This window comes from Phyllobates terribilis, unplaced genomic scaffold (genome assembly GCF_046119375.1).
Source record: "Phyllobates terribilis strain yellow unplaced genomic scaffold, ASM4611937v1 Scaffold_2__4_contigs__length_985480577, whole genome shotgun sequence".
In the NCBI taxonomy this organism is placed as follows: Eukaryota; Metazoa; Chordata; class Amphibia; order Anura; family Dendrobatidae; genus Phyllobates; species Phyllobates terribilis.
In genome coordinates, this window is record NW_027362762.1 from 904,895,552 (window position 1) to 904,907,883 (window position 12,332).

A 12,332-nucleotide genomic window follows, 5' to 3' on the forward strand; every position below is an offset into this window, starting at 1 on the left:
CCTCACCCTGTGTTGTCTGAGTAGTATTATGCCCATGGAAGACCCCGGGTCTTCACAGAAAGTCATTTTCTTTTGAGGATTTTCGGAGAGGAATTTGCCTTGGAAAGAAGTTGTGTGTCTTTCAGGTACGTCCGCTCTGAAACCACCTGAAAAAGCGCCCTAAACATGTTTAAGATTGACCATATGCATTTTTATGTCAAAAACTATTTGCTGATCATATGTTCAGTCTTTTGATCGTCATTTAATGACTTCATGTTTCAAAAGAAGTGACCTGACCATTCTTCATTTGGCTTGGAAGGCGCTGCAAACTAAATAAAGAAGTCTATGAGGAGCCCAAAAACGCGGATGTAGGACGCTTTACGTATTGGGTTTTAAAAATGCAGCAAAAAATGCTGAAGCTGGTTTCGCTTAAAAAAACGTATTCGCCCGAGTGTGCACACACCCCTAAACTGACAGTGATCTGGAGAGACCAGTACCGCTGTGCAGGAAATTATCATGCACGGTGCAGCATAATGAAATATATCTTATGTAATTGCCACGAGATTAGTAAAATACTGGTGAGAGAAACTGAAGTGACAATGGCAACACCCAGACTCCGGAGAATCAACCCCCTCAGAGACCTGGTATGTATAATAATAAGCCCATCTGCAAAGATGAGCTGCAAGCATGGGTTCAGATACAAATGAACAAGAATATGTTCACATCATGTTATATGGCTATAGTGTATGCCAACGTATGTACCGGACATACAACCTGGCTGTCTGCCGCTGTATACCATACAGTGCCGTAGGTCACACATGGCCCCCATGTTATAAACATTGGTACACTTGCCCAGAGAACACTCTTGGCATCTATAGGGCTTTATGGGCCAGTTTTGTAGGACATACACCCCCCCACATGACATATGCAAAATGTCTATTAGGCTTCATTCAGACTTCAGTTTTTTTTCAAGTACAAGAAAAATCAGTCCAAATTTCATGAATGGTTTTTATCATCAGATTTTCATCAGTTTGGTCAATGTCAGTTTTTACCATCAAAGTTTGGTCAAAGTTTCATCAGTTTTTCTTGGATGAGAAACAACAACAAAACAGTTTCTCTATCTCTTTCTATCTAGCAGTCCGTGAAAAACGGACAGCTCTCGGATGGCATTTGAATGCCGTCCGACTTTTTTTTTTTTTACAGACCCATAGACTTGCATTACCTAGTTTGACCCGACAATCGGATCAAGATTATACAAGTCTGAGTGGACTGATGGGGCAGTTTTATCCCCTTACAAAATGGTGCCGCAGGATGGACGCTAACCACGATTCAATTAATTCTCTATGGGGTTGCTAGAAATAATAACCAAATACTGAACGTGTGAACGTGGCCATACTGATAATGACTGCAGTGAGGGCGACACATGAGCACAACTGCCCGGGGATCTGGGGCCGTCCCAGCGGTTAGACCCCCACTAATCATACATCTATTTTCTGGATATTATGTGATTATTGGATAACCCCTTTCAGCAGGAATTTAGTAGTAAAACACAGAACATACCCAAGATATTTTAACACAGAACCAGGGAGCTCACAGAATGGGTAGAAGAGTCAGAGCGCCAGCAGACACAAAGGGGGCCCAGAAAGCAAATGCACATTCAGGGGGGCTGGAAACAGGGTGTGAAAAAGGGGTGTTATTATGGAAAATTTAGATATCGCACTTGGAAGCCTCCAGCACCGCCATCTTTCAGAAAGCAACAATCAACCGCACCGAGGATTTTCCCCTGTAATATATCACACGTCATACAGAAATATAGTTATATACTTGTATTTAGGATGAATTCTGTCGCTTTCCATCATTATTACATTTTACAAACCAGATAAATGTCGCCCACATTCGAGAGCGTGAATCTACTGTTGCTTTGTGAAAATGTGTCCATAACATTATCTATCAAAGACAGAAAATATTTCTGTGCTGTGTTCACACTTGGTGTAAATGCTGTGTCTGCTCATTGCATTTTTCCTGCATTTTTTTATGCGTTTTTCCCCATTATTTGATGCATTTTTTTACGTTTTTTTTTTTCTTCTTCCAGGGTCCTCAGAGACAAAAAAAAAAACACACTAAAATAATGCAGTTCAGAAGAGTCTTTCTAACACACAGCAGACATGAAATTACATCCACTTTGCTGGGACAGTTAAACGCAGAAAAAAATGTATTTATACAATGTGAGAAAATTGCCAAAAGCTTTAATTCTGTACTTAAAAATGCAATTTTTTTGTACCTTTTTCACAGCGTGTCTATAGAAATCTTTAAAAAAGAAACGGTTCAAAAACGCAGTATTTATGCTCATGGGCGTACCCACCGTGTGGCAGCTGCCCCCCCCTAGAAGCAGGAACGCAAGCCGCACACCAGGGCCGGCGTCACTGTCCGCGCCCGCTCCCCCCCGCTTGCTCAGGGCCCCGGCACCCGGCACAATACTTACCCCTCCCCGTGCCTCCGCAGCAGCTCCGGTCTCTTCCGCGGCTGCTGCACTGTGACGTCTCGGGTCAGAGGGCGCGGTGATGTCTTTACACCGTGCTCTCTCCTGAGCAGTCACAGCGCAGAGCGGGATGAGGCCGGCGACGCTGGAGTCCGGAGCAGCGGCAGCAGGTGAGATGTGAGGTGAGTATTTGATTTTTTTTTTTTTATTATATGGAGGCCTGTGGCAATATAAGGGAGGGGGGTGAGGTGGGGATGTGTGACATCCTGCATGGGGCATTATAAGGGGGGGGTGACATCCTGCATGGGGCATTATAAGGGGGGGGTGACATCCTGCATGGGGCATTATAAGGGGGGGGTGACATCCTGCATGGGGCATTATAAGGGGGGGGTGACATCCTGCATGGGGCATTATAAGGGGGGGTGACATCCTGCATGGGGCATTATAAGGTGGGGTGACATCCTACATGGGGCATTATATGGGGGGGAACAGCCTGCATGGGGCATTATGTGGGGGGAGCAGCCGGTGTGGGGCATAATGTGGGGGGAACAGCCTGCGTGGGGCATTATGTGGGGGGGGGGGACAGCCTGCATGAGGCATTATGTGTGGGGAACAGCCTGCATGGAGCGTTATATGGGGGCCAGTATCCTGCATGGAGCGTTATATGGGGGCCAGTATCCTGCATGGAGCGGAATATGGGGGCCAGTATCCTGTATGGAGTGTTATATGGGGGCCAGTATTCCGTATGGAGTGTTATATGGGGGCCAGTATTCCATATGGAGCGTTATATGGGGGCCAGTATTCTGTATAGAGCATTTTATGGGGGCCAGTATTCTGTAAGGAACATTATATGGGAGCCAGTATCCTGTATGGAGCGTTATATGGGGGCCAGTATTCTGTATGGAGCATTATATGGGGGCTAGTATCCTGTATGGAGCGTTATATGGGGGCCAGTATTCTGTATGGAGCATTATATGGGGGCCAGTATCCTGTATGGAGCGTTATATGGGAGCCAGTATTCTGTATGGAGCGTTATATGGGGGCCAGTATCCTGCATGGAGCGTTATATGGGGGCCAGTATCCTGCCTGGAGCGTTATATGGGGGCCAGTATCCTGCATGGAGAGTTATATGGGGGCCAGTATCCTGCCTGGAGCGTTATATGGGGGCCAGTATTCTGTATGGAGCGTTATATGGGGGCCAGTATCCTGTATGGAGCGTTATATAAGGACCAGTATCATGTATGGAGCATTTTATGGCGGCCAGTATACTGTGTGGAGCGATTCGCCGGTTTCTGAGCTATTGTGGAATTTACAATAGATATCACTCATGTAATGTAAGAAGTGAAATATTTGCATTGTACTATATATATATATATTTCCCTTCGGTATCTGAGACCATGGCTTGCCCCCCATGTTTATGCTACTTGGAAACATGAACTAAATCAATCAGAATCCAGCTATCATTTGTCACCAGCACTTTGAACAACACAAGCTGCAACCTGATAGGGTTATTGCCCATGGCGACCAAAGTTTCACTTGCCAAGCTTTTATATAAAAAAATGTTACTTACTGGTCTGCACCCCAGGAACTGCACCTCCCTTTATGTAGAGACATGTCACCAAGTGGATTATTAAAAAATAAAACAAAGCTGAATTTAATGTTTCATTATGGTGTTGTGAAAATGCTGCTTCATAGAGATTTTACAGCACATATCTGAGACCATCGCTATCAGGGGGGAATTTGGTCTTCTCCAAAATGGCCGCCGCACCTCTTCCGTGACGTCACCGGGCGCTCTAGTGATCGGTGGAAGATGATCACAGCTGTGAAGCGGCTCAGTAGCAGACATGCTGGGAGCTGAGCCGCCGGCATCATGCTGAGGAGGCAGGAGGAGACGGACAGGACGATCTTCGTGGGGAATCTGGACTGTAATGTGAAGGAGGAGATCCTGTACGAGCTCTTCCTGCAGGTACCGGGCTCAGCACCTTTATACACCTATGGGGAGGGGGGCAGTCCTATGGCTTGCAATTTTTAAAGGGTTTAGGGAACAATATAATTTATGATATATTCATAAAACTTTTTTAATTGGCTTCCAACAAAGTCCAAAAGTCCCCGCCTCCCCCATGTAAAAAAAAAAAAAAAGGATTAAATATTTCATTCATTTTGGTGCTTTGTTCACCATGAAACCGATAATTTGTGTCACTCAGAGTCATTGTAATAAGTCTCGCAATCAAAGCAAAAAGTTGCGAGTTAAATATTTATGCTGGAAATTACTGATATCCATTTTTTTTTTTTTTTTATTAATATGAATAAAAATTGAATTGCGTGATCCAACCCTATAATCAGTACCACCGCGGGTTCCCTTATATTCAGTGAAGGAGGTTTTAGGCTGTGTGCCCACTATGCGTTTTTGATGCGGAATTTCCGCAGCGTAAATGACGCACCCCCTGGGACATATTCCTTTTTGAGGGGAATACCCGGCACCGGATCAGATGGGGGGTTGTAGTCTCCGAGCGGCTGTGACCCGGTCCCGTGCCCAGGGCGTCAAGCTCAGTGTGATGTGGCAGTTCTACAGATGTTACTAAAGTTCTTTTGTGTCGACTACGCCACCCGTTGTGATGCGGTCACTGTGGCCGCCGCAGCAGCAGGGTCCGCTGAGGCTGATGGTGGGTGCGCAGCTTGGTGAGATAACCCCCAACGGGAGGGGTATAGCCTCAGAGGGGACAGGCGCAGAGGATGGGGGTTGTGGTGGTGTAGTGCAGACGGCAGTGAAGACAGAGTCGGGTTGTGCAGTTAAGGGTGTTTACTTACTGCAGATGTTGTACTGGTCACTCCAGCTGCTAGTGACCACCCGAGCCGTGCTGCGTCCACCAGGTCCTGGATCCAGCCAACCCCCAAACAAGTCCGGAGCGTGACCCTGAGCTCTCCCTCTGTCCTTTCTTCAGCCGTCCCCACCAGTGATCCACCTAAGTCCAGCTCCCTCGGGCCTGCTGTTGGGACACCCTTGGCCTTGGGTTCCCTGACCCTTCATGTGGTGTGCCTTCGGGGTGAATGTGGTGGGTGGCCGTGGCAGATGCTGCCCACGGCCTCCGGTCTCTGGCTGGGGATTGTTTTCTGCCCCCACCAGTTTGGGTTCCGGTACCCTTTTGCTGACTCCTCACCCGGTGCTCTAATTTGGGTTCTTGGGTCCCTTCAGTCTTCCCCCTCTGGGTCTTTCTCTGCTCCACTCTCTCTCTCTCCAGGGCTGCTGTTTCCTTCTCTCTGCTGATTTGTTCTCTGCATCAGACAGGCTCCTCTCCAACTGACTTGTTCTGTACAGCTGACTTGTCCTCTGCATCTGACCCTGATTCTAGTTGGTGCCCACCTTATATATCCCTCTATGTGTGAGCTCAGGTGACCAGCACCCAATGAGCTCCTATCACTACCCAGACTGCTCCCCCTATCTGCCCCTACACTACATGGGATGTTCCACCCCCCTCCCACTCCAGCCAGGAACAGGCTCGGTCGTACCTGCACATTTCTAAGTGGGAGTACCGTTGGTCTGTTCCTCGGAAATGGGATGTATGTAGTGCATGCAGCCTACCGAGCTCAGATCCACACTCCATCCTTACCCGGGAGTGGAATATCACACCTCTGGGTTGAGGTGCAATACCCCTGTAGCAGCCGAATCCTCAGGGTGCTACATTAACACTTGAAAAACCCTTGGTAATCCGTGCCCCATGATCCCCAATGAAAATCTGCATGTTCTGTGCCCATGCTGCGGAATTTTCTGCAGCGGATTTTCCTTGTGGAAAAATCCGCAGCATGTCCATTATTTGTGCATTTCTGCATGCAGATTTGAGGTCCCAATGCATTTGAAAAACGCAAGTCAAATCTGCTTGTAAAAATGCGTCAAAAACGCGTGTAAAATCCGCAAGCGTTTTTGACTGCAAGAACATGCAGAAATTTTCTGCTTCATTTCTGCATCGTGGGCACACACCCTTAGGCTATGTGCCCACGATGCAGAAATGCTGCATATTTTTTACCCTTCTACCTGGCAGGAAAAAACGCATGCGGTTTTTACATGTGTTTTTTCCGCCAGGTAGAAGCGTTTGTCAAGCGTTTTTGCATGCGGGTTATCAAGCGCTCTTCCAAGTGATTTTAGCATCACTTGGCAAGTGCTTGACAACTTGTTCACGCTATATAAATCCATGCAACCGGCACGGATTTATAGTAGTGTGACAAAGTTAGTTTAAAAAATAAAAAATAAAGCTTATACTCACCTTCCGGTGACCTCCCGGTGTTATCTCCGCTGCGTCCGCTCTCTTGCATTGCTCGTGCTGTTGTGAAGGACCTGCGGTGCCGTCATTCAGTCATGTGTCGGGTCACATGACTCAATGACGTCATGGCAGGTCCTTCACAACAGCGCGAGCATTGCAAGAGACCGGACGGAGCAGACAAAACACCGGGAGGACATCGGAAGGTGAGTATAAGCTTTCTTTTTTATTTTAAATTCTTTTTTTTTATAGTTTCTATGGTACCCAGGTCTGGATGAGAGTCTCCTCTCTTCCAGGCCTGGGTACCATCCGCACATTGAACCGTGTGATATCCACTTTTCCACATGTAGTGATGCGGATGTCACGCGGTCCAATGCAAGTCAATGGCGGCAATTACGCTGCGTGTCCGCAAAATTAATGGACCTGCTGTGGATTTTTGAGCGCAGCATAAATGCTGCGGAAAAATCCGCAGCATTGACATTGCGGCTTGTCATTGTGGAACATGGGGGGCGGATTACCAAGCGTTTCCGAAGCGTTTATGCTGTGGAAATTCCGCAGCATAAACGTTTGGAAAATGCATCGTGGGCACGCAGCCTTATAGTAAGTGGAAAGGCCTCATATACATCTTTAAGGCTATGTGCACACGATGCAGATTTGAAGCAGAAATTTCCTGAGCGTTTTTGCCTCTCCCTGGCAGAAAAACCGCATGCGATATTGATGCGTTTTTACATGCGTTTTTTTAAGCGTATTTGAGCATCAATGAATGATTTTTGGAGCTAAATAAAGTTATTTGGGACATTGCTTAAGCCCTTGGATTACCAAGAACTGGGATGAGTATATTGGTTCATTTAAATGATTAAAGAACGTGTCTGTTGTATTTCAAATAAAGTGTTTACACTGTGTCTATTTACTTTCTTTGGTTGTGAAAAGGTCTGAATGACACCTTGACATCACCAAACAAAAGAGCTGGGTGTCAGTCCCATTCACCCAATCTACATTAGCATTTCTATTCATGTAATTTATGTGACTGCTATGAGCTGTTAATTTTAGCCTGGGAAGGTGCCATTAGGCAAACATGGTCCTTGGCCATTATTAACATCTCATAGCTGGTTTGTTAGCCTCTACGCCCCCCAATCAGCACTCAGCAGCGCTTTGGACACAGCATATTTATGTGGTGTTCTAATGCTGCACTTTTATTGTCGGTACATGTGAATCCACCGCATATAATGACACTTCAATCGGTCAAAATCTGCAGCGGAGACTAGCGTGTCCGCTACAGAAATCGACATGCTGCGGGTGAGTTTGGGTACGTGGCCACGGTCAGGAGCCGCTGCAGGTTTGACGCTGCTTGTATATACAGCGTCAAACCAGCAGCGTCCAGATGTTACAGCATAGTGGATGGGAATCCATGTGCATTACGCTTGCATCTGAGGCTGCGAATCACCCGCGGACACTGACATACAGCGCGTCTTTTCCCCTTCTCCCATGACAGCACCACCTGAGAGCGGGTATCCGCCCACCAAGGACAGGAACCTACTGAATAAAAAGGCGGTACCTCTCTTCCGCATCAGTTTTGGTTCCTGTCCTTGATGGGAGCCTCGCTAGGTGGTACCTCGCCTACCTGGGATTCCGGGATCGGTGCGGCCTGGAGGCCGTGAAGAAGCAGCAGATGGCCCTCTGTTCTCAGCCCCATCTGGCTGCTACCTTGGTCTGCGTGCGGGGTGGGGTGGAGGCTGCCTTCCGGGTCCTCTCCCGCGTGCGCCGGGTCCTGCGGCCGGGTCTGCGCTCACATGGCAGCGGTGATTGAGCGCGCCGGCCGGCAGGTCTTCCGGATCTGCGCACGTGGGGGTAGCGTCGCGCCCTGTGACGTAGCGCACCGGAAGTGCGGGGTTATGATGCGCCCTATTACGTAGCGTGCCAGAATTCGGGTCTGCGCATGCGCGGGGTGCGATGCCGGGTCATCCCCGCTGCAAGCGCGCCGGGAGCCACTGGGCTGCGCGCACGCTGGGGGGGTTCTGTGGCGTAGCGCGCCAGCTGGTGAGAGGGGAAAAAAAAAGAGAAGGAGAGCGCACGCTGCCAGAAGGGGAGGAGCCTAAAGGAGGTGGAGCCCTTGCGCTTTAAAAGGATGGGAAGCAGTCAAGATGGCGGTGTCTGCATTCCCATCATCATGAGTGAGGAACCGCTGTCACCGCCGCAGGAGGAACAGCAGCAGCCACAGCCGCCAAAGCAGCGTAATCAGCTCAAGCAACCGGAACGCCGAGAGTCTTCCCATCATCAGAGCCACAGCAGTGGGGGTCGTACGAGTGCCGGCAGAACCGGTCAGAAAAAACCTCGTCCATCCACCTCCGCCAGATGGGAGCCTTCATATGATCGACAACCACTGACTCCGGTACCCTAGTCTGAACGGCCGCGTGGTGAGTGATCTTCGTGAAAGTCTCACCTTAAGTAATGTGCTCTTCTCTGTTTTTCTCTTTCTCTCCTTTCAATTCTTGGGGGTGTTAGGAGGCAAAGAAGTGTAATGCTAAGAGTAAAAACAAGGAGTGTGCGTTATGTAAAGTCAGCCTTCCCACCTCCTACGCCAAAAACCTTTGCTCGGACTTTATCCAGAGAACCATAGCAGAGGAGTCCCCCAGATTTTCTTTGGAGTTAAAAAATCTAATCCAAACGGAGGTTAGGGATTCTTTAAGAGACTTAACCTCATTCAGAAAGAGGAAACAGAAGCAGGTTTCCTCAGACTCAGAGGAATCAGTAGAGTCCCGTTTTACTAAAGAACTTCCTTCCTCCTCTGATCTCTCCTCATCATCGTCATCGGAGTCTTCGGATGATGATGGGGGAGGTAGGCCTTGTTTTTCGGTAGATAATACTGAGAGGTTAAGGCCATTAGAGTGACTATGGGTATTACTGATACCAAAGCTCCCAGAACAGTCCAGGATGTCATGTTCGGGGGCTTGGACCAGAAAAGGAGACACACATTGCCGGTTAATGAAAGAATCAAATCCCTTATAGATAGGGAATGGAAAAAAACTGAGAGGAAGGGTCAGCTGCCTTCTTCCTCTAAGCGGAGATACCCCTTTGAAGAAGAGGATGCAGCTAGATGGGACAAAACCCCTAAGATCGATGTGGCCATCGCAAAGTCCTCAAAAGAATCCTCAAAAGGATTTGGGGGCCTTAGAAGACCCGCTGGATAAAAAGGCGGAGTCTTTCCTTAAACAGGCCTGGGAGTCGTCAGCAGGGGCTCTTAAACCGGCAGTGGCAGCCACCTGCACCGCCAGGTCTATGATGATCTGGCTTCAACAGTTGGAAGACCAGATTAAGGGGAATGTCTCGAGGGAGAAGATTCTGTCAGACCTTCCCCTTGTGCAGGGGGCGGCTGCATTCCTGGCAGATGCATTGGCAGATTCAGTTAGGCTGGCTGCCCGGTCCGCAAATCTCTCCAATGCAGCCCGTAGGGCATTATGGCTAAAGAGCTGGCCGGGGGATGTGCAGTCAAAGTCTAAACTGTGCTCAATCCCTTGTGAGGGGGACTTCCTTTTTGGCAAGGGCCTAGATGATATCCTGAATAAGGCCGCAGACAAGAAACATGGGTTTCCCACTGTGTCTGTTCCCCGTTTTAAAAGCTCCTTTCGGAAGAGAAAGTACAGTCGCAGCAAAGCTCCTAGAGACCAGAGTAGCTGGAGAGACAGGAAGCCGTATAAGGGTATGTGCACACAATGCAGAAATGAAGCAGAAAATTTCTGCATTTCTGCATCTCCCTGGCAGAAAAAACGCATGCAGATTGTGCATGCGTTTTTCCTGCGGAATACATGCGGATTCACATGCGTTTCCGCATGTGGATTGACAAGCACTTTCCAGGCGATTTTAGCATCACCTGGAAAGTGCTTGACAACTAGGTCACACTATATAAATCCATGCAAACGGCATGGATTTATATAGTGTGACCTGAGAGAGTGGTAAAAATAAATGTATACTTTACCCTCCGATGGCCCGCGCTGTCCTGCTCACTTCGTTCTCCCTTGCCGGCAACATTGAATTGAAAGACCTGCCGACGTCAGCGTCACGTGACCTGTCACATGACTCTGACGTCAGCGCAGGTCCTTCAACTCACTGCAAAGTGCCGGGAACCAAGCAGGAGCGGTGCGCGACAACGCAGTCCACGTAACGCCAAGGTCCCACGACGATCCGGATCATTTCTACATCTGTGACATCAGCAATCACTAATGTCACAGCTGTAGAATACAGCACTGTATACTGACGAGTGTAAAATCACCTCCTGTCAGTATACAGTGCTGCAGGGGGTCACTGGGGTCCATCATCTGATGAGCCCCGATGAGCTAGAGAGCGTGGAAAAATTCTTGTGAATGTCCCCACGGGAGCATCAGCTGATTGGTCATGAGACCGATTAGCTGATTACTGGCGTCACCGCAGGTCCTGGCAGTACACTGCGAGGCGTGAGCCCGCGCTCCGCAGTGTACAGCGAGCTGCCGAGGAGTGAACATCGCCGTGGGGGACCAGGAGGACACCGGGGGTCGCCGGACAAGTGAGTACAAAGGTTTGTTTTTTTTGTGAACTGCCACGGGCTGGGAAGAGCAGACTGCTGCTTCTCCCATCCACGCTGCTCTCACTGTTATCAGCCAGAGCAGCTGTTGGATGTGAGGAGTAGCAGCCTCCTCTCCCGACCCGGGTACCAGCCGCAGCGCGATTCCGGCGCGTTTTTGCGCTTATTGATTTTCATTGAAACGCAGCAAATCCGCATGTATAGATATTATACATGCGGGTTTGCTGCGGTTCAATGCAAGTCAGTTGGCTGAGGAATCGTGCCTGAATTGTTTTTCCTGACGTTTTTGCCGCAATGATAATTCGCAGCAGAAATTTATGCATCATGTGCACAGCACATGCGGATTACCATTGCTATACATGGCATTGCCAATGCCTTTCCTCGGAGGAAAAATTGCTGTGGAAATGCATTAAAACCGCATCGTGTGCGCTCAGCCTTTTCTTGTACATAAAAACAGGGATTGTTGTTCATCAGTGAAATTTGTTTTTGTTTTTTAAACAAAATAAACTTAGAAATTGCAAACCTTAGTAATAAAAATAATATCTCTGCCATTTATTCCATGATGCTGTTATACACTGTTACTCATGAGATGCCGTCCATGTGCTGCCTGCAAAAAGTCCCGATATGTGAAGAGCCCCATAGACTATAATGGGGACAAGGTCTGGCTGTGAAAACCATAGAACTTATCTGAATGAGGCCTAATGTGTTGTGTTGGTTTTTTTTTTTTGTTTGTTTTTTTTCCTTCGCAGATCACATGCCCGTTATAATCTATAGCGCTGTTCACATGTCCTTTTTTTCCTTCGCAGATCACATGCCCGTTATAATCTATAGCGCTGTTCACATTCCCTTTTTTCCTTCGCAGATCACATGCCCGTTGTAATCTATAGCGCTGTTCACATGTCCTTTTTTCCTTCGCAGATCACATGCCCGTTATAATCTATAGCACTGTTCACATGTCCTTTTTTTCCTTCGCAGATCACATGCCCATTATAATCTATAGCGCTGTTCACATGTCCTTTTTTTCCTTCGCAGATCACATGCCCGTTATAATCTATAGCGCTGTTCA

General features: G+C 48.2%; 2 protein-coding genes across 3 annotated transcripts in view; one reads left to right on the forward strand and one right to left on the reverse strand.

The window, feature by feature from the left end:
- Positions 1–9,424, reverse strand: part of LOC141236267 (stomatin-like) — a 51,148-nt gene extending 41,724 nt beyond the window's left edge. The window contains exon 1 of one of the 2 annotated variants that reach the window (XM_073668238.1): positions 9,152–9,424. Coding sequence is in view for 1 of the 2 variants with exons in the window: in XM_073668237.1 (XP_073524338.1) it covers positions 4,029–4,072 (44 nt within the window). In the remaining variant the exon portion in view is untranslated. Of the gene's footprint in view, positions 1–4,028; positions 4,241–9,151 lie in introns of those variants that run through there. The other variant, XM_073668237.1, reaches the window with a different exon arrangement.
- Positions 4,225–12,332, forward strand: part of RBM11 (RNA binding motif protein 11) — a 69,437-nt gene continuing 61,329 nt past the window's right edge. The window contains exon 1 of the mRNA XM_073668239.1: positions 4,225–4,424. Within this exon, the coding sequence (XP_073524340.1) occupies positions 4,329–4,424 (96 nt within the window). The 5' untranslated portion in view covers positions 4,225–4,328. The remainder of the gene's footprint in view (positions 4,425–12,332) is intronic.